The sequence below is a fragment of the Halichoeres trimaculatus genome, unplaced genomic scaffold (genome assembly GCF_033239565.1).
Source record: "Halichoeres trimaculatus isolate MK-OKI-2021-1 unplaced genomic scaffold, fHalTri1.1 fHalTri1_scaffold_10, whole genome shotgun sequence".
NCBI lineage: Eukaryota > Metazoa > Chordata > Actinopteri > Labriformes > Labridae > Halichoeres > Halichoeres trimaculatus.
In genome coordinates, this window is record NW_027437187.1 from 10,770,488 (window position 1) to 10,796,905 (window position 26,418).

General features: G+C 38.6%; 1 protein-coding gene across 1 annotated transcript in view; it reads left to right on the forward strand.

Annotated features, from left to right (window-relative positions):
* The window catches only part of LOC141796205 (uncharacterized), a 43,142-nt gene extending 16,996 nt beyond the window's left edge, over window positions 1-26,146 (forward strand). The window contains exons 11-15 of the mRNA XM_074677191.1: window positions 969-1,067; window positions 4,194-4,378; window positions 5,982-6,106; window positions 9,416-9,670; window positions 25,305-26,146. Of these exons, the coding sequence (XP_074533292.1) occupies window positions 969-1,067; window positions 4,194-4,378; window positions 5,982-6,106; window positions 9,416-9,670; window positions 25,305-25,371 (731 nt within the window). The 3' untranslated portion in view covers window positions 25,372-26,146. The remainder of the gene's footprint in view (window positions 1-968; window positions 1,068-4,193; window positions 4,379-5,981; window positions 6,107-9,415; window positions 9,671-25,304) is intronic.
* Window positions 26,147-26,418: the final 272 nt, after the last annotated feature.

The following is a 26,418-nucleotide window of genomic DNA, read 5'->3' on the forward strand; positions in this document are numbered from 1 at the left end:
AATGGAGTATATGCTATTTTTAAGGAAGATTTTAGCATTTCAGCATTTTCAAGCCTTCTTATAGCAGCAGTAAGTCCCACTAGAAAACTGCAGGTGAGCTTACAGGTGATAAAGCATTCATAGTGTGTTTTAGATTCTGTTTCTTTGAAGTAAATATGTGTAAGACTGTCTTACAACATTCTAGTTGCATAACATAGTTATATTAGGTCAGTACTTGGTTCCTCCTGAAAGTCACATGTTCTTTTCCAGATGGCTCTACAGGTGGCTAATGAGAGACATGCTGCGACCTGGCACTGTCTTGAAGTTGGTTTTTAATGGATGTCTGACATTGATTGAGATAGATTTGAGCAAGCTAAGGGAGGGGTGGGAAACATGAGTCAAGCGTGAGTCAAGCTTGGTTGGGGGTGGGGAGTCTGGGAAATGGAGTTGTTTTAACTTCAAAGATAACCCTTCTCAGGACTGTAAAGAAACCTCCCATTAGGCCGAGACAAACTGCACTTAATCATTGGTCCTTCCTGTTTGGCACAAGCCTTGTCCTTGAAACTTGTCTGAAAATGCTGATACACGTGGTAACAAATTAAATGTCAACATCACCTCTGCCTTCTCACATGACAAACCCAAAAACTTAAACTCCCTTTGATTTCCATTGTCACTCCATTCAAGTAGGCCGAACACAACTGAAACTTCCTGCTGACTGGATTGACACACTGTCTTTTTGGTAGCCTTGTTAAAGTGTTGATTTAAAAACTACCTGTGATCCAAACAGTCTTTATTATCAGAGTACTTATTGCATTTTCTATTGTCTTAATCATTTTTTGTCAGTCATAGATATGTTCTGTGGCACAGAGCTGTTTAGTTGAGCTTGTATTTTTGAGATCAGGGTTCAAAACCCAATGCTTTTGATTACAATGTCAAATATTAGAACTAACATCACATTTTATGCCATTTTTTGTTTGCTTCTCTTTCAGAAAAGTGCGAAACTAATGGAACATGCCCACTCCAAGCCACGGGAGAGAAAAAAAGAAAAGAAAATGTATCTGCACCTTCAGAAGGAGAAACTGGAGAAGGTGAGTGGGGGCATCCAATTCTTTACATATCTGACATTGAGCTGTCTTATTTTGCGTGTACTGATGGTGGGATACTGTAGACTTAGACTGCCATGTGTGTTGCAGCCCTGATATGAATTCATGTGAGCCACATTGCAATCCTGGGTAATTCCCTAACTGCTTGTGTTTGCACAACCTAAAGACTAAAGACCTTAAATAATTTATTTACTAAAGGCTGAAGCAGCTGAATTGTTGGAAAAATTCATACCTCAGGTTCAGCCACTTTGTTAAATCACCCATCACTAACCGTTCTGTATTTTTCTTGCAGTTTTGAATAAGAGCTGCATGAAGTTACAAATCTCTGAGCACTTTGAATGTACTGACCTACTTTCTGTTGTATTGTCATATTTGTATCTAGTATCTCAGTTTTTATTAATTGACAGAGCAAAGGAAACGTTTATCAACAGAAGGGTTATTGCTTGTTTTGTATTTTGGGGTCTGAAAGGGGTATTGAAAGCTTTAATGCTGTCCAAAATAACCTTCCTTTCTGGTGCATGTAAGATGGTGAGGAAGATGAATGTTGTGGTTCTTTCATGAATTTCAGGAAGGCAGGGAAACAGTAATGGGACTGGAGAGTAAAAGAACTGACCCCTAACAAGTCACTCTCTGTACATCATCAGTTACACTGATAGCTGTGTTCAGTAGACTCTTGTGATGTCAGTAAACAGTCACATTTTTGTGTTGGATGGCAAGTTGGTTTTTGCTTGTTTACAACAATGGCGGAAGATACCACGTGTCTCTCTGAATATGTGAGGTCACTTACTGACAAACAGAGGCTCACTAAAGACACATTTAAGGCATGGGTTATTTGACATAACTGTTTAAATGACTAAAAGGGAATGTACGGTATGAATGTAAATTACATTACATTACATTTCAATGAATGTAATGTATGGACATTAACTGAAAGTGCGAAAAAAATCAAGTTTTCAAAGTACAGACGAACTAAGAATGTTTGAGTCTGCTAACAGATATAATTGTGGTTGATTACTTTGCTAGTCAGACGAGTACACAGTTACCTCTGTTTTGTTTTGCTAATGAAACAAACTACAAAAGTTAACATCAAATCAAGATCAAAATTCCTCTTATTCCCTCCCCACATAATGCAGCAGTCACTGTCACTCAGTGAACTTAATTTAAGGTAAGAAATTCAACATACTTGAAAATTAGCCTTAAATTTGTTTCACAACTATGTAAAACCTTGCTTGAAGAGTGTTTAAGTAGAGCAGATTTGTATCCATTGAAGCTTGTTGCATTCGTCACTACATCCCCAGCTTACGTAACTGCAAACTGTCCCTTCTACGCAACTCCTTTGGACAGAGCTGTGCTGGAAACAAACATTTAAAACAAGTATCCAGACAAACCCACAGTTGGTTGTTGTCCTTACTCTCACAGTTTGTTGGCAGCAGCTTACAGCAAGAGCAAATAAACACGTGTCCATGTGCACACAAACACAGATATGCTCCGATATGAGTGGGCTTTGTATTTAACATTACTAAAGCTGTTTGAGGAAAGTGTCCTTTTGAACAGCACAGTAGCACTTGACATTTTGTTCATGTTTAAATTATTAATCTATTAGGGTAAGGGTAACTACTTCAGAAGAAATTAGACAAATTTAGAGTAAGAGGAGAAACACCTGAACTTAAATTACAAACAAGCTGGAAGCAGCTATCAAATTTACCTGAGTTTCAATCTTAACTGTGCTAAAAGTGCTACAGGCTTATTGCCACACCATGCTGATGATGAAATTCAAAGGGTTCCCAACTAAGTCTAACTGTGTAAGATGGAGTACTTTTGAGGGTTGTGCATTTCTCTTTAAATCAATTATTTTAATTAGTCTCAGGAATGAGTCCAACAATGTGTCACACCTGAATGTAGCTGGAATATTTCACTTGATTCTTAATTTATTTTTTTTTTAGATAGGGGGTAGTTTACCTTTTTTAAATTCATTAATTCATTCATTTTCTGAACCGCTTATCCTGTGCAGTGTCGCGAGTGGCTGGAGCCTATCCCAGCTGTCATTGGGCGAGAGGCGGGGTACACCCTGGACTGGTCACCAGGCAATCACAGGGCTGACACAGACAGACAGACAAACAACCTTTCACAAACAGATGACCTTTTTGCTGTGAGGCTGCAGCGCTAACCTTTGCGCCACCATGCAGCCCCCTTTTTTAATTAAGTCATGAAAAATAATGAACCTTAGTTAGAACCTAGTTTTTGGCTGTGTCTGTTTTTCAAATTCAGACCTAATATCATGTTCTCTTTAGACGTGCACCGATCGATAGGCCGATTTCCTTGATCTCATATTCCTCCAGGAAGGTCTGACAGCCAGCCATTGTTGCTTTTTGCTCTGAGACCTTAAATTCAGGACACTTTATCGGTTAAGTTAAAACATGAAGATTTTATTGTTTCACAGATATTGTTCAATGATTTTCAATAAAATAAGATTGCAATATTGAAGGTATATGCTGTCAGTTATGAAAATAAAAGAATAATAATCTGTATCGGCCCAAATCAGTATCAGCAGGTCACGCTTTTTAAAGATCAGTTATCGGTGATTGGCCAGGAAATTGTGATCCATGCACCCCTAGTTCTCTTTGTGGTACTAATGTCAGAAACAATTGTTTTTGTGGTGATTAAATGCAGAATCTTACTCGAATGAATCAAGGACAGCACATTGCTGTAAGTGGGAGTTTGTGTCCACAGCTTGTCCAGGCTGCCAGATTAAACCCCCTGAGTAAATATGGTGGGCCACTGATAACATGCTGGTGTTACAAGGACACATTTACACACTAAAATACACAAACACAGAAAAGACCCGGCTCAGTTGGCTCTCCCTGTAAGGGGCTGATAACTTGTCTCGTTTATCCAACATTGACTGTTAACTGTATTTTCACAGGTTGTTCTTGTAACAAACTAGATTTCAGGGCCCTGTTGGTCATGAGTTTATGAGTATTGTATGAGTGTATTGTAAAAAAAAAAGTATTTTTATGATCATCTCAAGTGTCACCTTGAAATACATACAAGAGCACATGATGTCAGAATGAAGTGAAAAATATCATCTTGGCTGATTGTTTTCTGTTGCAGACTCTGGTGCTGGGGTTAAAAGAGTGCTGAGCCGTGTTTTGCATCTGGCCCAGAGGTACCTGTTGAACCCAGTGAGTAGGCAGGGGGCAGAAGACAAGGGTTCTCAAACACAAGCCAAGCCCAAACAACGCAGTCCTGCACAAGTGTTTCGATCCCGGACTACAGCTTCACTAACACAAGTTCAGGTAAAGCTTTGTAGCCAAAGAAGTAAAGAGTATTACCTGTTCAAAAATTCTATCTGGAAACTATTTTTTTTTTCTCCTGCTTATCTTACTCCCTACATGGCCATAATGCACAATTGTTTGGTCATTTGGTCACTCGAGATTGCCCATGTAAGTGCTTGTGTGCTTGGTTGTCTTGACTGAGAGAATAAACACTGTGGGTGGTGGGTGGGTGAAAGCAAACACTAACTGGAGTAATTTTTAGTCAACCTTGATAAGTAAGATGCTTGATACTGAATGGTCAAAACCCCCTAACGATGGTTTTTAACTTTCACTTACATGACCATCACCAGAGGCAAACTAATCACATCATGTCAAATTAGCTGAAAGGAGTTCAGAAAGTTTAGCCTTGCCTCTGCTTGGTGACACCATAGGCCATAAGATGAGGTAAAACTATAGCAAGCCAAACAACATGAATCCTTTTTATACTTGATCTTGTTTAGCAATCCTAGTGATGGCAGAGGAGCAGGTGAGGGTAACTTTAGATTACTGGTCAATACCAAGAAACTTAAATGTGAAAAACTATACTTGAAAAGTCAAATGATATAGATATTTGATGCCTCGATATATGGCAACAGTGTTCAGAGTTGTGACATTTTGTTTATTTTTGAAGGTGCATCAACCTCAGAGCTCAGAGAGGACAGAAAGCTGAATGAGGAGAGTTTATTGTTAACTCAACCACAACAGGCAGATAACGATCCATCCCGCTGGAACTCTAACTGCGATGGACCAACAGGGCTATGTTTAAAAACTGTTTAAATGTATTATTAAATCAATAAAACAGTCTTATGATGGATGGTTTTCTACTGTGTTAGCAGGTCAAGTCAGTAGCTGGGTAATAACTGGGATAATGTGGGTAGTTCTTGGAAATGGAACCCACAACTACCTGTTAACCATACATTATCCCCTACTTACCCTGTACTTCTTCAACGTGGGCCCTCTCCAAGGATTTAAAACACATGACTCAAAGTGGATTAGGGCATGTCCAGCCTCATAATGCTAGTTGGAACCAGGTTGGAGTTGGAGTGTTTAAATTTTCCATCCAATGTGCCCCACAAACACAAACACACAGAGGTGACTGTGTGAGTCATGTTGATGTTTGGGTTAATGTTACATCCACAGAAGCAATTTCTCTGTAAAGCAGAGTGGTCAGGGGCTTTCCAAATTAACAGACATAGATGGCTATCTCTGTCAACCCTGCAGGCCAATACATTGGTGCAACTTCATTTATAAGGCAGCTGTTGGCCTGCTACTGCACTACTGCACTACTGCACAGTATTTATGCTTTCTGCCTGAAAAGCTCAAACAGATTTTAGGAAAAAGGAGTGTGGATATTTTGTACAGAACTTTATTTCCAAATGACTTTAAACTCAGTAATCTGGTATTAAATGTTTTCTAATGTAAAAAGAAAGGCTTACAGTAGGTGGGTTACTGTTGTTTTGCTGCTGACTGTCTCCCTTGAAAAGTTTTTTTAATCACCACGGGACAAACAAATTAAAATATTTAACAAAAATAAAATTTAAATTGCACACAGAAGCACTGAGTTATCTGGTACCCGGTCTTACAGATCAGATCCAGGAGACGGAGCCAGAGGAGAGGCAAAGCCCAGCAGGCAGCGGTGGTTAGCAGCGGTGGTGATCTCACTGAGGCGTCTCAAACTGTGACTGATACAGCTGCTGGGAAAGATGACAGGTGAGGACAAAGGTGAAACAAGGCACACAGAACTTGACATGCCTGAACTCATGCATAACTCTCTTCTGAGCTATTGGTTTTTCACATACGACTTTGTTTAACAGATACACTCTGCACACATGAATGGCCATTTATGGACCTCTGAGTGCAAATTCTAACATGTTCCCACATGAAGTCCATTTTCCCCTGATGTTTGAACATTGTATACAGAGGAAGGGTACAATAACTAAGCAACTCTCACATTATACTGCCACTACAGTCTGATGGAAGAACTCTGTGCCAGTGTTTCACATTCTGATGTACTATTGAAAATTTGGTACACCTCCATTTTTTTTCACTGTTTAGTGACCAAACTAAGTTCCCCTTTTGTTCAATGTCACCATACAGGAACCTTTGGTGTCATTCAAACTTTGAAATCCTTTACTCCCACTTAAGGAGTGCTTGACTGCTGCGTGTACTAACATCCTAATGCTTTCCAGTGAGGGATACATTTTTCCAGTCTAAATGTCTACCGTACCACCATTTTTCATATTTGTTATTATTTCTATAAAACCAGCTGAAACTTCTTCAGCACTGAAAATTCCCCAACAGCCCTCCAGCCCTCTCATTGTAACGTCTGTACCTCTGACACGCTGCTCAAAACAAAGGGCTGTCACTGATGTGTTAGTAATGTGTGTGTGGGCCTGCTCTGTCCTTTCTGTGTTTACATGCAAGTGTAAGTGCTTGTGTTTCAAGCATACTTGTAATTCCTCCTAAACTCAAGTCTTTGTGCTCGGTGGTTTAGGTTGTTACCACCCCACTGTGGGTCACAAGGGGCCCTCAGGGGTCACTAAAAGGATTATTGTAAGTGGGTGACAGATTAGAAATTGGTGGTAGAGAATTGAACTGTTTTAAAACACTGATCTGAAAGGTTGATTATCTTAACTTACACTGAAAGACCCGTTGAGGATTTTCTAAGTGATGGTACAATGGTCTCACTTTCATTTATTTCCTCCTTCATATTCCACGATTTAAAATAAGATTATTGTGTTTTTTTAATCGGTTATTTCTAAATGCTGTTTTGCAGTATCTCCCTTGCTGAAGAATATAAATCCATTTACAGCACATTGACCAAAAGTCCTTTTGATGACATTATGTCAGCGGGCAAAGTTGAGTTCACTGAGTGAAAAGCAAGATCTGTACTTTTTCTCTTCTGAAAATGATTTCTTGGATTTATTTCATTGTAATGGTGGACACTGGAGCTGAACTTTTAAAAAAGAAATAGATGCCACAGCAGAAGAAAGCTAAGCAGAGTGATAGAACACGAGCTAAAACACAGGTTACACTGTTTGTGATCATGTTCATTCCAACCCACAGTCAGCAGTTATTCTGCAGTGGTCTGTTAGTCTGTGAGAGTCTACCAATAAAATGAAGAGTGAGGTTACGTTAGCTCTGCTTGGTGAGGTTGGAGTTTGTAGATGAGCACTGGGAGGACATTCACTATCGTCACAAGTTACAGACATGTCTCAGAGCACAAACACAAAACAGTCTGCTCACCCCCTGGACACTAAAATATGCTACAAACTGAGTTCATAAATTTGCTTGTTGTCAAGTTTCAAACAGTGGTTCTACATAACTGTTAATAATACATTACCTTGTCACTTTGCATCTGGTAAAAAGTCGCTTTGATCAAAGAATAGCATTATTTAAATAAAGATCTGCTCTCCCCATACATTTGTTTCGAGACAAACTCATACCTTTATAAAGGTGATGTTCTTACAACAGGAGGTGATGATGTCACAGCCTCATAAACACACAGGCCTCTGTCCTGTCATGTATTCCTAATGAAAATAAAACTTCTTGTACACACTTATTGAACTGCATTACAGTTTTTTTCAGGAAACGCTATGTTTTCTATCAGTAATCTGCTGAGGCCTCTTGTTATATCACTCACCGCTAGTGGATGTTGCCTCAGAGGGGTCAAAGTTCAGGTGCTGTTTTTCTTAGCCCCAGTCCTGAAACTGCTTAAATACCACGGCCACTTGACATTATTCCATGACCATGTGACATATCTTTGACTGTTCTGTATTGTTTAGAGATCCTGACCTGTTTTGTTTTTGCCTTAAAGAATCCTTTTAAAATTGTTGTCAGGCATGTTGAATTTGTTGATGAACTGCTAAAAATCAGGAAATGAGCGACAGAAAGGGAAAGTAAGACAGCAGTGCACTTTTTTTTTTGCAAAAGCTCTCCTCACTCCTGCGTCAGCAGGTTTATGTGGACTGAATACACTTTAATTGTGTGACAGTGGAATAAAAAAAGAGGATTTGGGACATATATTGGCTGACGTTTTCAGAGACCATTTCCTCACCCAAGCATTCCTAGGAAACCTGTGTTTTGTTTCAGCTTGAAGGGTAAACTTAACAACCGTGAGTGATCTCAGTTAGGGACGGGTACCGAATTAGGTACTTTTATTGGTAACGACTGAATTCTGTCAAAAGTCCAGAGTACCCACCACGTAAAATCCAAAGGTACCATGTTTAGGTACCTAAATGCATCCTTGTGACTATAAGGGAGTGGAAGAGTAGGTGATTTTCCATGTTAGAAATGAACACAGCTTTGCGAGGTTGTATATTGAAGAATATATTTTCATACTTTATTGTTTAACAAATTTATATTTTTTACCATATAAACACAAAAAGTACCTAAAATTGGTACCGTTGAGTACCAGTACTGGTTGCCAGGTACCAGGCATCGGTACTGGTTCATTTCAAATGTGAAATCTACCCATTCCTAATCTCAGTTACTTACATTCATTTGAGATATACCATGTTTGTATTTCACACTACAACCAACTAATAACCCCCCAGTAATGCTCCAGTTGTTCCTCTGAAGTACACAGGAAACTACAGGTCTATTTCAGTGCTGAGGGGCCTCCACCCTGGCCTGCTGTAAAAAGCAATGGAACATATGACTGGGTGTAATCTCAGCCAGCAGCACAGCATCTCTCTCTGTCTCCATCACTTCCACTACAACACACTAACATTTGATGTTTGAAGTTACTTTGGTTTCAGGAAAACTCAGTTCCTCTGTAATTTGTCCATAACTTCATCATCTTGACAAGCTCAAATTGTGCTGTCACAAATTTCTGTGGCCCTCGATGTTGTCTATTAATAACTTAGATGCAGGATCTGAGGTGTTTGGTGCTCTGTATTTTTCTGAGAGAAAGACCTTCCAACCCCCAGCCCTTGGTTTCCTAATTGATGATGAAAGTCATCCCGTAAACAATTCACTGGCGTTTACTGACAGAAGCTTGTTTGATTTTATTTCCAGAAACCGTAAGAGGACAGGAACTGGTCCTGTTGGAAGGGTGACCAGTTTTCGGAGTAAAAATGTCCAGCCCACCAGAGTCAAGTCTCTCCATCTTCCCAGAAAAGGCAAGAACCTGCCAAGCCAGACACCTGATTCCTCCTCAGCTCTCACCTGTACTTGTCCTCAGCTTCCATCCATCCAGTCTCCACCTTTCAGAGCAAATCAAAATGAAGATCGGCAAATGCAGTCAGACACACCCCGGACAGCTCTCCTGAAGTAAGATTATCATACAAATTTAACTTTTTTTTAACTCTCTACAATTTAAACAGATCTCTGCTGTATCAGCATGTGCCCAGTATAAAGTTGACAAAATTCCCTATCACATATTCAAAAATTCACTCATGAAACCTGACACATGCATATTCACCAGAGCTTAGATTTTTGCTTTGATCTACTACTACTGCCTATAAATCAAACACAGTACTGTGTGTGAAAGCACCTGAAAAATGTAACTCAGCCCTGAAAACAGTGACATGTATCTGACCCTACTGTTTGCTGGCTGACTACGTTGCCAGTTTGTGAAGTCACTGTTTGGTTGTCACCATGATGAACGGCAAGCTCTAAGCTGCGTAATCTCCACACTGACGTATATATGAATCGGAAGAAAGACATTTGAAAATCCTAGAGGAAGAAAAAAAATGACCTCTCTTTGACTTTTTCTTTCTCTGTTGTGTGTATAAAATGAAGCATAAACACCTCTAGTGTACAAAACCATTTTTATCAGTTTAAAGAAACCTTTACTTAAGAATTTCAAATGCATAAAACACAACAAGAGGATTCTGTCGAAATACATTTTAAATATATCTGAATTTTCAATGTCTCTATGATTTAAGTCCAACATGAACATGTTTTGTTTTTTTTCAAATGGCTATCAGGCCAATTATGGTTGGCCCTTATGGCACTTTTCCAGGTAAGAGATTTCAAAGTCAGGTGCAGGGGCCAGGCGTGGCAAGGTCCATTTCCAGCATTAATTATACAATGCATGAATTACGGTACTGACATTAATCACGTTCCAAATTATGTGTGCATTTACATTTTCTGTCAACATCAAAAACAAATCTAAAAGTATATGTGTAACATCTCATTGAACTACATTTAGACTTTGCATAGCTTGAGCTAAAGCTCTGTACATTCTGCAGAAACTGAACAACTCTTACAGCTGACATCTTTAAATAAATGAATTTATCATGATGTGAAAATGTGCTTCATCAACGTCCAGAGTTCAGAAACACATTTGAAAACCCAAGACAGAAAATTAGTTCAGAATGCAGGGCAAGGAACAAGTAAGGAATATTTTCTTTTCTGAAAGCAATCTTGATAAATTCCAGATTCTGATCCTGCCAAAAAAAAACAACCCTGACATATTTTCCCCATATCGCCCCCTAATGGAGGATATCTTCTGAGAAGAAACAGAGTTTGCTGATGTTTACGCAGCACATACCACAGCAGAAAACTGACCACTTAACATCTGGTATCAAGAGACAGTTGAGGGCCAGGTGAGGTTTGTTTTCGTAAGTCTGAAATGATGGCACAAGGATGTTTAAGCACAAAAAGTGACTGTAATTTTACAGAAATCATGACAGTGAATAGTTAACAAATAGACTGTTAATATTTTACTTTCACGGTTAATGAATTTGTCAGTAAAAGCTGCTGGCCCACGGTCATTTTCGTAAATTCACTTGGCCCTGTTTGAAAAATGTTTAGACACCCCTGTTTTCAAGGCTTCCAGCTGGCTTTGGTAATGGAAATTTTGATAACATATTCACACTCTACTGTTCATCTCTCAGAAGTTGCTGCCTGGGGGTTAGGGTAGGATTTTCATCTCTAACTTAACATTTTTGGGCTTGCCATCTTCAGCCATGTGTGTGTCATCTTTTCTGTCTTTTTGTGCTTGACAGCTGTTTAAAGTCTCTACTGGTTTATCTGCTCCAGATGATCTCCGTGTCTGTTAATATGTCATCCTCCTTGCACTGTAATGGAGAGTGACAGCTTTCAGTCAGGAGTATCCTATCCATGGTTCTGAAGGAATATTTGAATTCTCAGGCCTGGACCCAGCAAACAACTTTTTCCAATTCATTTTAAGGAAAAGGAAACATAGTGGGAAACACAGTATTTCTGTTGGCTTTATGAGGACAGTGAGTGACCCAGGATCAAAGAAAAAAAAAAAACTGTAGTATGTTCCAGCAGGTCAGGGTGGAGACACCGCAGCACTTAATAGACCTGTAGTTTCCTGTTCAGTAGGTTACGCTCCTTTTGTGCTGCACGTCCCTCCCAAGAATGTTTTCAGAGGTAAACACATTCTGACTGTTGACTGAAGATCTTTGTTTAGGTGTGTAAGTACACATGTTTGAGTAGTTTGTGATTGATTTACTGGTGTGTTTTTCCATGTAAGTGGGAAACAGGAAAATGAGCTAAGGATTACTATCTTTCCTGCTTTAGGGATGGACACTGTGCATGGCAGATGCCCAGACACACCCAGCTTGGAATTACTTTTCCACTTTCTGTGGCTTTTTTTTCTATCTGGGGGTTGGATCAAGGGACAGAAATAAAAAAAGAGGAGTGACAGGCAGTGTTAATGCTACATAAAGATAAGGGATGGGAGTCTTTATAGCAGGGATACCTTTTTCTTCAGAAAACAAGGATTCATTGTTTAGAACAGCTATGATGCAGGAAACATGTAGACAAAAGCTGTGTGCATCTGAGGCTTTTGACCTTCTGGAAGTATTATATAAGATTAGGCCTTCCTGTCTCCTTTCTGTTTGTCTTTTCCCCGTGGTTTAGCTGTAAACACATATGAACAGCACTCAGTCAGGGTTAGTAGAGAAGAGATAGCAAGGAGGAGAACATTTTCTTATTAAACACCGCTCTGGTTATTACTGACACAATGCCAGCTAACTAGCTCAACCTGTATTTAAACAATCATTGGTGCACATATGCACACAGTCATCAGCACTTGATTTGCAGTCATCAAACAAACATCCTTAATTATGGTGGAAGTTATCTGTATTACATGCATTTTATGTATTTAATACATTATAGTATTTTCTTTCAACTGTACGTTCATTGCATCATAATTTTTCCCTCTGAAGCCCTCGCTGATGCAGTAACAAACAGAAGCACAACTATATGTCATCTACATTTGGTAAGCAGTTCAACACTTAAACCACAACTAAACTCTTGTAACTAATGTTTCAGTGTGAGGTATGTCTATGATATAACAGTAATATGAAATGTATGTGTTGACTGAACCTGGGGAATGTTGTGAACTCAATTCATGGTTCATCTTCTGCGTGAGGGCACAGGAGAAGTAGTACTGTTGTGTGCAGGTGTAGAGGATAAAACCACTGACACGATTAGAAACATATTTTTACTCTTGTTAGCAGCAGAACATATGTTACCTCTGCAGCTCACTAGAAGAGCATTGACTTTTTTACACTATAAGACAACAAGCATAATGTCTGGTGTGGAACTATTTAGTTTGCAAGTAGTGAGAGACAAAACCATGATTCATGCTCATGCATACTGCATAAGCTTGTGTGTTTGTGTGTCTGAAGTGTTTGTTGGCGAGAGCGTGTCACCTGATCCTCTGATATTGTCAGCTGTATGTTCAGCAGTGTGGGATCCACTCTCCTGTCCTGTGCCCAGCTTTCTTCTTCCTTCCCTGGGGGATAGTGTCAATAGTCAGGACACATGTTTTAGGTATCTGTGCAGACATATCAAGGTTTTCAGAGCAGATGGACACACACCTAGAGCCTGGTTCAGCCCTGGTTTCTACTTATTAAAGGGGACATATGCTGATCCCTGATTTAATACTTGCATATAAAATAGTAAATTTGAAAACAAGACCTTTTACCCCCTGAATTTTCAAAAAATGAGATATTGTATTTTTTCTGATATCCTACAACAAGATTTGATGCCTCTAAAAATAGGTCATTGACATTTGGCTTCGAGATTTCGACCTCGATGACGACACGAGAATCCTTTCTTTTTATTGGAGTAATCTGATAAAGCAGCTCCTCCTCTGTGATATCAGTTAGTCACACAACCGCCACCAAGGGATACACCCACTAAGAGCCCCGTATAAATAAAGCTCCCTACCAGCTCTGGCTAACTTGACTGAGCGCTAACATAGTGACGAGCTGACGGTAGAGGCGATCTTTAGACTACACTTTCAGCATGATGGATAAAACAGACAGAGAAAAGTGAAGGAGCAGGATGGAGCTCTGTTATAGAAATAGTTTATTGGTGAAGTCTGCCTATATTTCCACGTATAACCTATACATGTTACAGTACCGATTTGACTCGCCACACTGAAGCGTCCTGAGATGATCTGTGTGGAAGTGGATTTTTTTCCTCCTGAGCTGCAGAACCGTCTGGGTCTGACTCGGGGTCCAATACAAAAGGACGTATCCTACTCTCTGCCATTTTATTACTGCTATCAATGCCTTACGGTGAAGTTTTGACAAACAGCAAACTCGCTCTGTCTGCTCCATTCAAAGTGACAATTTTTTCTGCCATGCTGCAAAAACCGCCCCCTGGCTCTACCCCCTCCGCCCCTCTGATAGAACTGACCAATCAGAGCACAAAGGGCTGCGACGTTGCGAGGTTACTGGAGGTTATTCTCGAAACGGAGTGTTTCAACGAGATCTTCAGAATGGCCTAAAATGAGGATATTGAGAACGCTATTGTGGAGCATTGAAGGAACTAAATGACTTGTACTGAGGGCAGAAATGCTTTACAGGCATCTTAGTCTGGCATAGTGAAAAGGAGAAACAAGCATGATATGTCCCCTTTAAAGAGACATTACTCATTTCAGACCTGTTTCTGATAAATAAGTAAAGGTAGTTCCTGGATTCTTTGATCCATTCTGCAAAAAGAAGTATTCAGAGTAAAAAGCAATTTGGTGCGACATAGACAAAATTGCTATGACTGGAGGTAAATACATCTATATTATCTGGCAACGTAAACATCTTATACCTTCACTATGTGGTCACGTGGTTTTGAAACCTAATTGTTCATGTGTGTTTCCAGTTGTGCATGCTTCACCCAACAAAACAGCTCCAGGTTATAAGCATGTGCATGAAGTATTCTAAATCAATCAGGCAGACTGAGGTAAATACACGAATGCACTAGTCTCTTTCTCACACATACACACACAGTGCTTCTGCCATTGTTTGGGGAATCGCAGAGCTGCAGGTGTTGTGGTGTTATGTAACAGTGTTGTGAGAATATAGAATGGTCGAGTGATCAAACACACATCCTATTTAAAGAAACAAAGGACAGTGGAGACTGCAGTGTTTTGTGCCTCAACCAGCCGTGTGCTACTTTCATCCCCTGGACTACCACAAACAAATGACGCATGGCTTCAGTTGCTCCTTGATTTACATGAGTTAGAGGACTTTAAGCTTCAAAATGTTCCTCAAAAACACCTGCACATACTGCAACACAGGATACCGTGAACTACTGCCTTGGTTCTACCAAGCCCAGTGTTGCCCTGCATGTATAATTTTTATTTCATTACATCATTTTCCCATCCATCCACCAGCTATTTATTTTCATTATTCACAGCAAATGTGCCTCAGTGCCCCCTGACTCTTGCTGAGTGCTGCCCCCTCGACACACTACACCACTCTAATCTTAATCATTTATGACATTCACTCCAGATTTCCCAGCGATACCCGGCTGCTGTTTTTGTGTGTGAGTGTGTAAGCTGTCTGTTACTGCATCAGGCTTAACCTGTGTGAACGATAACATCTCTCAGGTCACACATGAGTGGAAATGACTCACAGTGATATCCCACACCATGGTGTTTGTTTAATCAAAGAATCAGCCCTAGGCTTCACTCAAACATGGATGTACTTCACTTTATCATTAACCTTTACTCTGAAAGGTTTGAAAGAGAAATACAAGAAGGAAGATGAATTAACTCTTTAAACTCAGGGCTGACTTATTTTCTCTCAAGTATCCGCGAACATATCAGCTAAAGCTTACAGTCTGAATGTTTTTTTTTGTTTTCAAGGCGCCTTCACTTCTTGTCTTCCCAGAACTAAGATAACCTTGTCATTTTCTGGGTCTTACTTTACTTTAATAAATTACATAGTTTTTCAAACAATTATAGATCAAATCCTGCGCACCTTTTCTTTGCTTTGAAATTGACCACTTAGAATAATGTAATCATTTTACCTGTCACATCACTGCAGTGAAACCTTCACAGTATTTTACTGTAAACATAGATCTAAGGGTTAAGAGCAACACTAGAAGGTGGTTTGCCTCAAGGCACACATATAGAATCAGTGAATGGCTGTGGTGTTTGTTTAAAAAGGTGAACAAAAGCCAACAGCAATAAATGTAAAAGTGAATGAACCATGCAGAGGCCACACCTCACTGTTTGTCAGAGGACTGAATGAAAAGGGTTACCCTCATACCTACAGCAGAGGGAAGTGATAAATTTCACAGAAGGAAAATAAATTCTGACAACACTCAGTTGTTTACTCTACAGCCACAAAGAGAACAACAAAGAGATTTCACCAAGACATGTCACAAGTTGTTGCTCATCCAAAGTATGAGTGAAAATTCTCTTTGAATGCTAGATTTAGTGTCCACAGCTAAGTCCATGGTTTGACTCTCAACAGGTGTGTTAAATCACTTCTTTGTTCCCTTTTTGGCTCAGTGCAGACTCACATTCACACTGTAACAGTAACACAGGACAAAACAAGAACAGAATAAGCCCCATTAACTAAAAACCAAAGCAAAGAGAAGGATATTTACAACATAAACAAGAGACAAGTTAAAATACACAAACCTCTGACTCATGTGCAGTTAAATAACTGTTAAAACTATGCAAACATTTAACTGCTAAAATTTAAGGTGAACAAAAACTCAACATGATTTCAATAAAAACATATTTATTACTTTTGAAACTTGTATTTTGTGCATTTTTCCTTTTTTTTGAACCGACCTGTGTACATACAAACTTACACATCCATACACAAAAAAATTCAGAAACAAGAGGTCATGGGTTACCCAGCACAAGTAAATACCTCCAAAAAAGGTCATACACAAAATGCATACCTAGTTAAGCAGCCACATCTGGCACATATGGCGTGGTCAGCCATCTCTGCCCCACATTCCACACTCCAACAGAGGAGACGGATGTCACTTTGTTTTGATTTCTGTTTGGGCGTAACATAGTCCCTCCAAGTCCAAGAATTTGTTGTAGATGACCGTACTGTCCATGCATGTTGCCAAGTGTCTTCAGTTATTGTGATGTCCAATTCTTTTCCCCGTCTATGTTTGATATAGTCTGTGTTGTCCTTGTTCAGTGTGATGATGGCATTATATAACCTACTTATTAAACCTTTATTAATCATTGAGTTATAAGCATCAACAAATATTTGAATGAGAGTCGTTGCTTCGCTTGAGTCAGAACTTTTTACCCTTTTAAGGAAGTAATCTCGAAGCTGGAGATACCTAGAAAAAAAAGTCCTGCCGACCAAGCTCCAATTTTGACACATTACATCAAAGCTATCAAATTGACTTTTTTAACAATCTTACACAGGGCAGTAATACCAAAATAAATCCTCTGTCTGTAACGATCATCCAAAGAAGCTGGAGTAAATTCAGGGTCATACACTGGCCATTTTAACAATTTAACCTCTTTTTGAAGTTGAAAATGTCTTATCACTCCAGACCAAGTTTTCAATGATAAGTTTACCCATCTACTTTCTGTAAAAGCCATTTCCTTCTCCTTATCAACCCAGCCAAGCACTGACTGTATTGGATTTTCTGTTAAACTCTATATTCTTCCACTTGGCTACATAAAATAGGTCACACCAATGTACCAGAGGTATTAAAAGGGCCAAAAAATAATATTCTTTTAAAGATGGAAGAACATATTTATTTCTAATTTAAAGAAATATATGACATTACAGATGCATTTTAAAACACCAAACAGAACACATTTCACAGAGCTAGATGGAAGCTAATAATTAGCTGCTACCACAGTTTAAGATTACTAATGGGACACCAAACCCAGTCTTCCAGATAAAAGCCAAACACCTTAAACAAAAGAAACAAAAAAGATATTGCAGAAAAAAATATTCTTGGAACACTTATCTTTTCAGTGAGTAAAAAGGTTACTGTTAACGACTGTAAAGGAGTAATTAATAACTGGTTTATACGTACAACATACAAAAGTGAAAATTGATAGGATACAAACACAATGAAGGTTTTAAGCCTGTTGATGCTAAAAGAATAATGATATTTTTGTGTTTTCTGATATTCATTCCAGGCTTGAGGACTTACGACATGCCCACTTAGCTACCAAAATGTCATCTGTCTCACTATGTGGCTCCATAACTGCTGAATGATCATACTGATGATCAACATTTTTTATCACATGTTGCTTTTGAACTGCACCACAGCAACCTGCCACTAGCTAAGACTGAAGCTCTGATTGTGGAAGCTGACAAAAAGCTCTCTTGCTCAATACTTTAGATGTAAAAATGAATAGATGACAGAGGATGGCATGGTTGGACATTATTTTGATCAGAAAATTAAAATAAAGATGCAAGTCGGCTGTGTCTGGTCACAATGGCACATACCCACTCAGCCTCCACAGAATAGGCATGTTTTAACAAACCTTCATACCAAGAAAGCTTAGTTTGAGATTGAGTTTAAGTCTGAATTTGCATGTAGACGTTAACCTGTTGGGAGGACTAAAGGCTGGAGCTGCTAGCTCTGCTAACGTTAGCCACACTGAGCAAACCAAATTGATATCTTTGACAACCAGATGCTGCGATCCCATGTTCACTCCAGATAAATAAGTTGTCCTCAATTTGGACTGTGTGAGAGTGTTTTCTCATATTTAGACTAATCTGCTGCGGTTCAGATAACAACTAGGGAAGTTGTCACAAAAGATTCTCCCTATGTTACATACTACAAACTGTCAAATATCCTCTTGTTACGGTTAACAAGTTAGCAGTCATTGAACGACAATATTACTGATGACTGATCTGCAATCAAGCAGAAGAGTTAAACGGATTGTTGCTTTGAGAACTGTGCCAAAAGCAGAAGCAGTAGTAAACATGAATTTACTTGAGGTGTCTAAATCTGGTAACAGGAGTTGTAGGTTTTTGTAAGTTTTTTTTTTTTTTTTTTTTTTTTAAGCGGTGGATGTTATTGTTTCACCAGATCTTGAGAAGGATTAGTCGATGAAGTCAGATATTCACTCACTCAGTGCTTCCTTTGATCCACTCTATTCTTGTTTTTATAAACTGTCAAAGTCTTTTTTGTATTATCCTCCCAGCACTTCCTAAAGCCCGTATCCAAGATTGTTAGTGATAACTGCTCTATGAACACCTGCAGGGGACAGGATGAGGGGCAGAGGGCTGTTAAAGTTGGTGATGATAAGTTGAGTCCATTGTCTTTGTATGTGAGACGCAACGCTTGCCAGTGAGTTTTTAAATTATCATATCCTGGTTAAGTAGAATGACAAATTCTTTTCACATAACTGCTCATCTGCCAAGGTGCCTTCACACCTCGATGTAGATGTTCAATTTTAGCTCTCACCTGGGACTGATTTTGCAGCTATTTACACAATATCTTACTGCAGTCTTTATTTTTTATGTTAAATTTCTATAAATTTGGTCTTTTTCCTTTATAAATTTGCCACGTTACCTTTGGCATTTGCAATATTTATATATATTACAGTTATTTTTATTGGAGGTATTTGATACCATGGCTACTTATTAAAAAAATATTAGGACTCTCTTGTCCCCAAAATATGATCAATCAAATATATGCACGATCCAAAATTGCCATTTTACCATTTTGCTTTTGACAGGTTTACAGAGGTAGAGCATTTTGCTCTCACAAATTGTTCATGGAAATGAATTAGCCACTGGTGTTGGTTGCAATGTATCTCTATACTACAACTAAGTCAGGACCTACTGAGCACTGTAGAAGGTCTCATGCTCACAGGTCTGATTGTCAGTACCTGTGGATACATGGAGCTCAAAACAGGATTCAGCAACGACAGCAGAATAAGCTATTTGGTCGTGACGGAGAAGATTACCACATACTCAGACTCATCTCACAAATTTGTGTTTCTTACAAATGTGGCTCTATTTTAAAGAGAAATAAACAGGCTTTACAACAATGTAAGATTTATTATCAAGAAGCGTTGTTAGGATATGTTCTTGTATGTGTAAGACTAAATTGAGAGCTCCATAGTAATAACAATGATGTCATCCCATGTCATACAATATTACTGAGCTCTCAGAGTCAGAAAGAGTCACAATTGAGGTGCTGAAACATTTAGACTAGGTGTCAAGTTAGCTATGGAGGAGAGTGGATAATTTGGCTTTGAAACATAGTCAGGTGAGTAAACTGCTGCTACAAACATGCACATGTGTTTACTCCGAGTTATTTGATTTTTTTGATGTGGCAGAGTTATCTCTGGGTTTTATTTTTGGGTACCTGCCATTGTTATGAGAATTGTAGAAAGCAGAAGCAGAGAGGTGATGATAAAGATAAACTCTACAAATCTTGCTGCTTCATTTGCTCAGCGTTTTGCAGATGCAGACAAAGTGAGGCCTTTGGGAGCCCAGGCCTGTGAACATGTGCAGAAGCAGGTTACAAAAGATGTACATAGATATGCTGATTTGTGTTTTAGCAGAAACACACAGAAACACATGCTCCCACACAAGTGTTTGCATGGCATTGTGTTAGTGTGTCTTTGTTAGGGTATCTCACAGACTCTAAAACAAAGCAACCTGAGCTCTGTTCAACACACTTAAGTAACTTGACTATCACTATCACATTACTGATTCAGCTATTCAGACTCTAGATGAATGCATGAGTGAGTGTGTGGAGTGTGTGAGAGTGTGCTGGCCTTCTCAACATGAAATCATTTGAACAAGCCTCCTTCACAGCAAATTGGTCTCAAACTGACACCCAGTTTAAATGTTTTGTCACTTGTAATAACAGCCTGCAGGGTTACATTGTTTGACAACCCAGCAAGAGCAGTGAATTCTGAATCAGCCACACAGCTCAATCTTTCCAACTGCCACTCAACAAGATAAATATTATTAACTCCACCAAGAAGGTTATGTTTTGGGAAGAGTTTTTCTGTTCCTTTGTCTGTGAACAACGTACTCAAAAAGTGACAAACAGATCTTGATGAAATTTTCAGGAAATGTTCAAAATGGGATAAGGAAGAAGTGATTAAATTTTGGAGGTGATCTGGATCATCGTCTAGATCCAGGATTTTTTTGAAAGGATTCTTTATCATTGTGAGATAGGGACGTTTTCACCGTATGTGTATGTAACTCCACCATAAATGGTCGGATTGCTTTGCAAAACAATACAAGACAAGGTCACCATAATTTCTGACAGATGTAAAAGTAGGATCCAGATCCTGGCAATATTCTGGATACTAAGATCCAGAATATGAAAATTGTACTGGGTAATCATAATTTTCAACACTGTCAGGAAACAAATTATAGTACAAACTTGCTGCTAACACCAAATTGTAGCAGACAGTCTGCTGAAAGGGAGTATAACATTAAAGTAGGACTAAAGTGTTGGTGACAATCACAATATGCTTGGTGGAGGTCTGTGCTCTCTGAGTGCTTTTCTAGTGTTAATATTAAGCCCTGTTATTATTTTCTTATGGTCTTGGAAGGCTGTGTGCAGATGTGTACTACAGTACTGACCAGTGAATATCTACATGGAGGCATTTCATTACATGCTTCTATGCAAATCAACCTGGCCCCGTGGGAATATACCAGAAACCAAAATCTTATTATTTTTAATTACTGTATATAAGTACCTGATGGTGAAAATAGACAAAGCCAGGAGATCAAAGACAAGGGACTTTTATTTATATACATTTAACATTAAGAAAAGAAAAGGAAAAATGTCAAAAACATAGGATTGAAATATAATGAAACTATTTAAAAGAAAATCAGAAAAGAACTTATAAAATTACTGATAAAAGGCAGCTGTCTAACAAAGCAGGAAATAGTGGTGAAATAAATATGACCTTAAGGAGAAAAGCAGTAAAAATTAATAAAGAAAATGGCTCTTGATTCGTGCTATCCAAAGTAGAGGCAAGAACCCATACGGGGTTGCAGAACACTAATGAAGGGGTCACAAGATGCCTTCCAAAATGAACACCTATTTACACCTAAACAAAAATAGGACACTTTATATAAAACCAAACAAAAAGACAATGGTTGTTTGGTTTGGTTTTCCATTTGATTCTTCAATGTTTTTTGCCACTTTGATTTAAAATGTGATTCTTCGATATTCCCGATTTGTTTTGATTTTACGTTTGCTTTTTTAACACCAGACCAAGTGAAAAAGTTGAAAGATGATGATATCTACAGATTATATCAGGAGCCATATTTTACCCAAAAAAATGCACATCACATGAATCAGTTTTCAGGATTTATTGAGGGGATCTGACATCTCAACTTTTTCCAATCCAGCTCATATACAAGGACTTAAACAAAGGACTTGAATATGGAAGGAAAAAAATCCCAATGTTACCATATATTGATTTTTTCCTCCCACCCCTACTAACTTTCTACTGATCATCTCGATCAAGTTTGTAGGACTTATCATTGGTTCCTCTGTTTTTGGATTGGTCTATTAGTGTATTCCCAGACCGGGGGTCGCTGTTCTGCAGTAAAAATGGGATTTATTTTTGTGGTTGGTGGATGAAAACCTCTGCTCAAGACAGAGAGAAATTCTTTACTTTGTGAATATCCCTCACACACATGTACTTTGCACCTCCTTCATAATCTATCCCCTTTCCTTTTTCATACAACTTTAACAAAAACACTTTTATGTCCCACAGGTTCAGTCTCTCTTTAGCGCTGGTAGATTTTGATCTTCCTACAGACTTGTGTATTTCAACCTTTAAATGCACTCAGCAGCTGACTTACTAAACAACCAGTAGAATTTCTCCACTTGAATGTGCACAAAGAATCATTCCATGTATAGTCATTGCAGAGGTTGTTTATTGTGGACCAAAGCAGTGGACTTAATGTCCAACGATTGCAGCCAACCGTTTGCCTGTATAGGAATGAAACTCTACTCAAGTTTAATTAAGTTATAGTTCTGCTTTTTCTTGTCTCATCTCAATATTTCTATTTTTTTATAGAAAAAACATTATCTGTTAATAAATGCTGTATGTTCTTGAATGGAGCATTATCGTTTTCTCAGGATCAGTATGAGATGTTTTGTTTTTCTCAGACTTTGCTTGGGTGTCAGTGCTGTTATTCACCTCTTTTAAAGGCTGTGGAATGAATGTTGTGGGGCCTACCTCACTGCTTGCTCAGTAGGCTTGTGCTGCTTAGCGGCAATGATTGACTTGGCCATAAGCTTGCTATGGGGCTTGTGTCAAGGGTCACTATTACAATAGTGACAATTCTTGCATTGAATCAGCTCCATAGAATGGTTTTGTAAGGGGGCCAGACTGCAGGCTGCACACAGTGAATGGCTGCTCACAATCAGGTTGAGTCTGTCTCCCACCACACGCAGCTAAAGCTTCCATAGCTAACCTGCTTGGGGTAATCGCTGCACACTCACACTGACTCAGACACACATTAAAAAACAAGCCGAACAACACTGACTCAATCAAACAGGCACTTAAGAGGGGACATGTATACCCCGATCTCTAAAGGCGCGTTTGCTACCTCACACACTCGCATCACAGCCCAGACTTAAGTCTTTCATCTAATTAAATGGAACAGAAATGGTGTTTATGTCATGTGGAGTCGAGGCACACAGAGGCAGAGTTGTCTGACGGAATAGAGTAGAAAGAAAGGCTCTTTGTGTCAAGGGAGGAAAGAAAAGCTGGCATCTTGTGTACATCTTCTTTTCTTTATGTTGACATGTTCCAATGTTGGAGCCTCACTGATTGCAGGGTTTTTAGATGCAAATGTCAAAGTCTCATGGGAAGAATGGAAAATAAAAAAAGTAGTATGTGTAAAAAAAAAAAATAGCATCAGTGAAATACGTTCAAAATATTTCAATTGAATGAGTTTATCAGATGATATGTTTATGGGTTATTGTAATTCACATTTCTCCGGGTCGTAGGTTTTGTTCTTTTTTTTTGCACAGATTTGCAAATACAACCACCTTTTTTGTTTAAGGAGTGGAAATATACATATACAAAACAAATATATAGTGCTCTCCGGCCCAACTGTCACACAATTGAAAACCCAGTCCAGCATCATGACATGTTTTAACTCTGACTCTTTGTTTTTCAGAGATTTTCCTTCACTTCACCATTTTGAACAGGAGTGAGGAGTTTCAAATGATTTCATGTTTTTATTCCCAGATTTGAGCCAGAAAACTGGCATTCTGTTACAAGTCAAAAATAAGTCAAAAATAACAAAAAAACACTAAAACACATTTTTCTGTTCAGGAACAGGAGTAAATAACTGTAATTTGTCAATCAAAAATGTGCTTAGAAAGCCATAAGAATAAAGTGGTGTAAGGAGGACCCCACCCCCCACCCCACTCTGAAAAAATCTGGTTAGACATTGTGGAAAAACTACTTGACTTTGAGATCTTTACACACAATTTCAGACTTCAACAATCTATATGTTATAGAAAATTGAAAAAGTGGATTGACTTTAAAACCCACCAGAAAGACTGAGGAGAATGGACTATTTACAAGGAGACTATGAACTGTTGTTAACTCAGACAAAAGTTGTCATAACATGTTCTTTTGTTGTAACCTCAAAAAGAAAAGCAGATGAAATATGATTATTTTTTAAAAAGTGCTTTACTTTACTTTACTTTACTTTTTTCTCTTTTTTTATTATAAAACAGAACATTTCAGAGTTCATGTATAACAACAATAATTATATTTTAGCATTAGAAATATAAATTTGACTAAAAAATGTGTGCATCCTGGTAGATTCACCATTACAGTAACATTAAAAGTCTTTTGAAAGTCAACTATATACTGTTCATTCAGAGCAGTGATGGTTAAAACAGCTTTCTCACTAAACTCAAAAGAATTTATCTCCAGGGCTGCACGGTGGCGCAACGGTTAGCGCTGCAGCCTCACAGCAAGAAGGTCACTGGTTCAAATCCCCACCCCGGCCGGTGGGCCTTTCTGTGTGGAGTTTGCATGTTCTCCCCGTGCATGTGTGAGTTCTCTGCGGGTACAGTCCAAAAACATGCTCACCAGGTTAATTGGTCACACCAAATTGTCCCTAGGTGTGAGTGTGTGCGTGCATGGTTGTCTGTCTATGTGTCAGCCCTGCGATTGACTGGCGACCAGTCCGGGGTGTACCCTGCCTCTCGCCCAAATGATTGCTGGGATAGGCTCCAGCCACCCGCGACCCTAAAAGGATAAGCGGTATTGAAAATGGATGGATGGAAGTTATCTCCAAAGTGAGAAGTCACTTTAAACATAATCCTAAATGAAAGTTGTAGACCTGCCCTGTCTACATCCCCACTCTTGTCCATTTTCATAGACATAGTGATATTACACATCTAAAGCAGAACAGACTGCAAACAAATGACATTTTAGAAGTGTGGCTCAGTCTCATTAAAGATTTCTTACCAAGTAAAATGGGTAAGCAAGCAACATTTAGGTGATGGAAGTGCTGGAGAGCAGTCAAATAAGGATCCCTGCAGTGTAAATCTGCCATCTTGATATTTGAATTTAGATTCAACACATTTTTTTAAATTTTAGTTGTATTTCATTCACAGGAAGTTAACTGTAAAAAAAGAATACATTTAGTTTAAAGGTCAAGAAGTTTTCATGGTTTGTTCTGTCTCTGTGCTCTCAATTCATTCCTCTCTTTTCCTTTTCTCTCAGGGAATTATCTGCCAGACATCAGAGCAGTTTCCCTTTCCAAGACACCAGAGAGTCTGTGCTGATCTGACGATGAGGACGTGATGAAGGGAAACTAATGTTGATGTAATACATGAACTCACAGGTTAGTTTTGTAGATCAGGCTGTTAAAGTAAAAGTTGGTCAGAGACCCAGATGAGAAACTAATGAACACTTTAGCACATCAGATGCAACAGATGTCATGTGGGGACTCCATGTGGGAGCCAAACCAGCAGGAATCCAACCTGCTAATGATCTGAAGTTGTGGCTCGGGTAATAGAGGCGTAGATTTGTTCTTGAACAGTGAACAGAAGGTATTTCAACTTACAAAAATTTTGAGTTTGCACTAACAAATGTGAATGAAGCCCAGAAGAATTTTACTGCTACTTTTCCCTGATGATGTTAATTCTTTTTTTTTTCCTCTTTTAAATTTAGAATTAATAAAGGAATATTTTTTAATGATGACTAATTTATTTTAAAGGATGTCTACCTGTGGGCTGCAGGGCCACAGAGGTAAAAAGTGTTATCTGTGATTTATGTCAACATCTAAAGCTAATTTATCATACAAATGATCATATTTTTTAACAAAAATCTGAAGCATCGTTTGAGAAATCAGAAACAACACAGAGAGCAAACAAAACAAGAAACCTTTCTCTATAAGTGCCTGTGGCATTTCACATCTAAACAGGAAGTCTAATGTTTACTATGAAGATGAAGATAACTGATTAAATATTAACCAATCATAAAGCAATAACACTTTTTATGTTTAAAAATGTGATATGTTGTCTGTGCACTATTCTCTAATAAAGACACATTTTAAATGATTTTCGGACGGTAAATTCTGCTTTTAACTCAACATCACAATGTTTTATTAATTTTGCCAGTTTGAAATCTTGTTACACTCCAACACAGTTTGTTCCTCTTCTCTCTGCGTGTTTGTGCATGGTACTGGTCAAAAAGCATCAGCAGATCAAGGAAAATGCAATAAACAAGTCCCTTAAAACAGAGATGTGCTGATACAGCATTGTGTAAAACTCAAACAATCACTTTGACAACTTTTGACACTTATTCTCATGGCTTGTTATATGTGTGAAAGAGG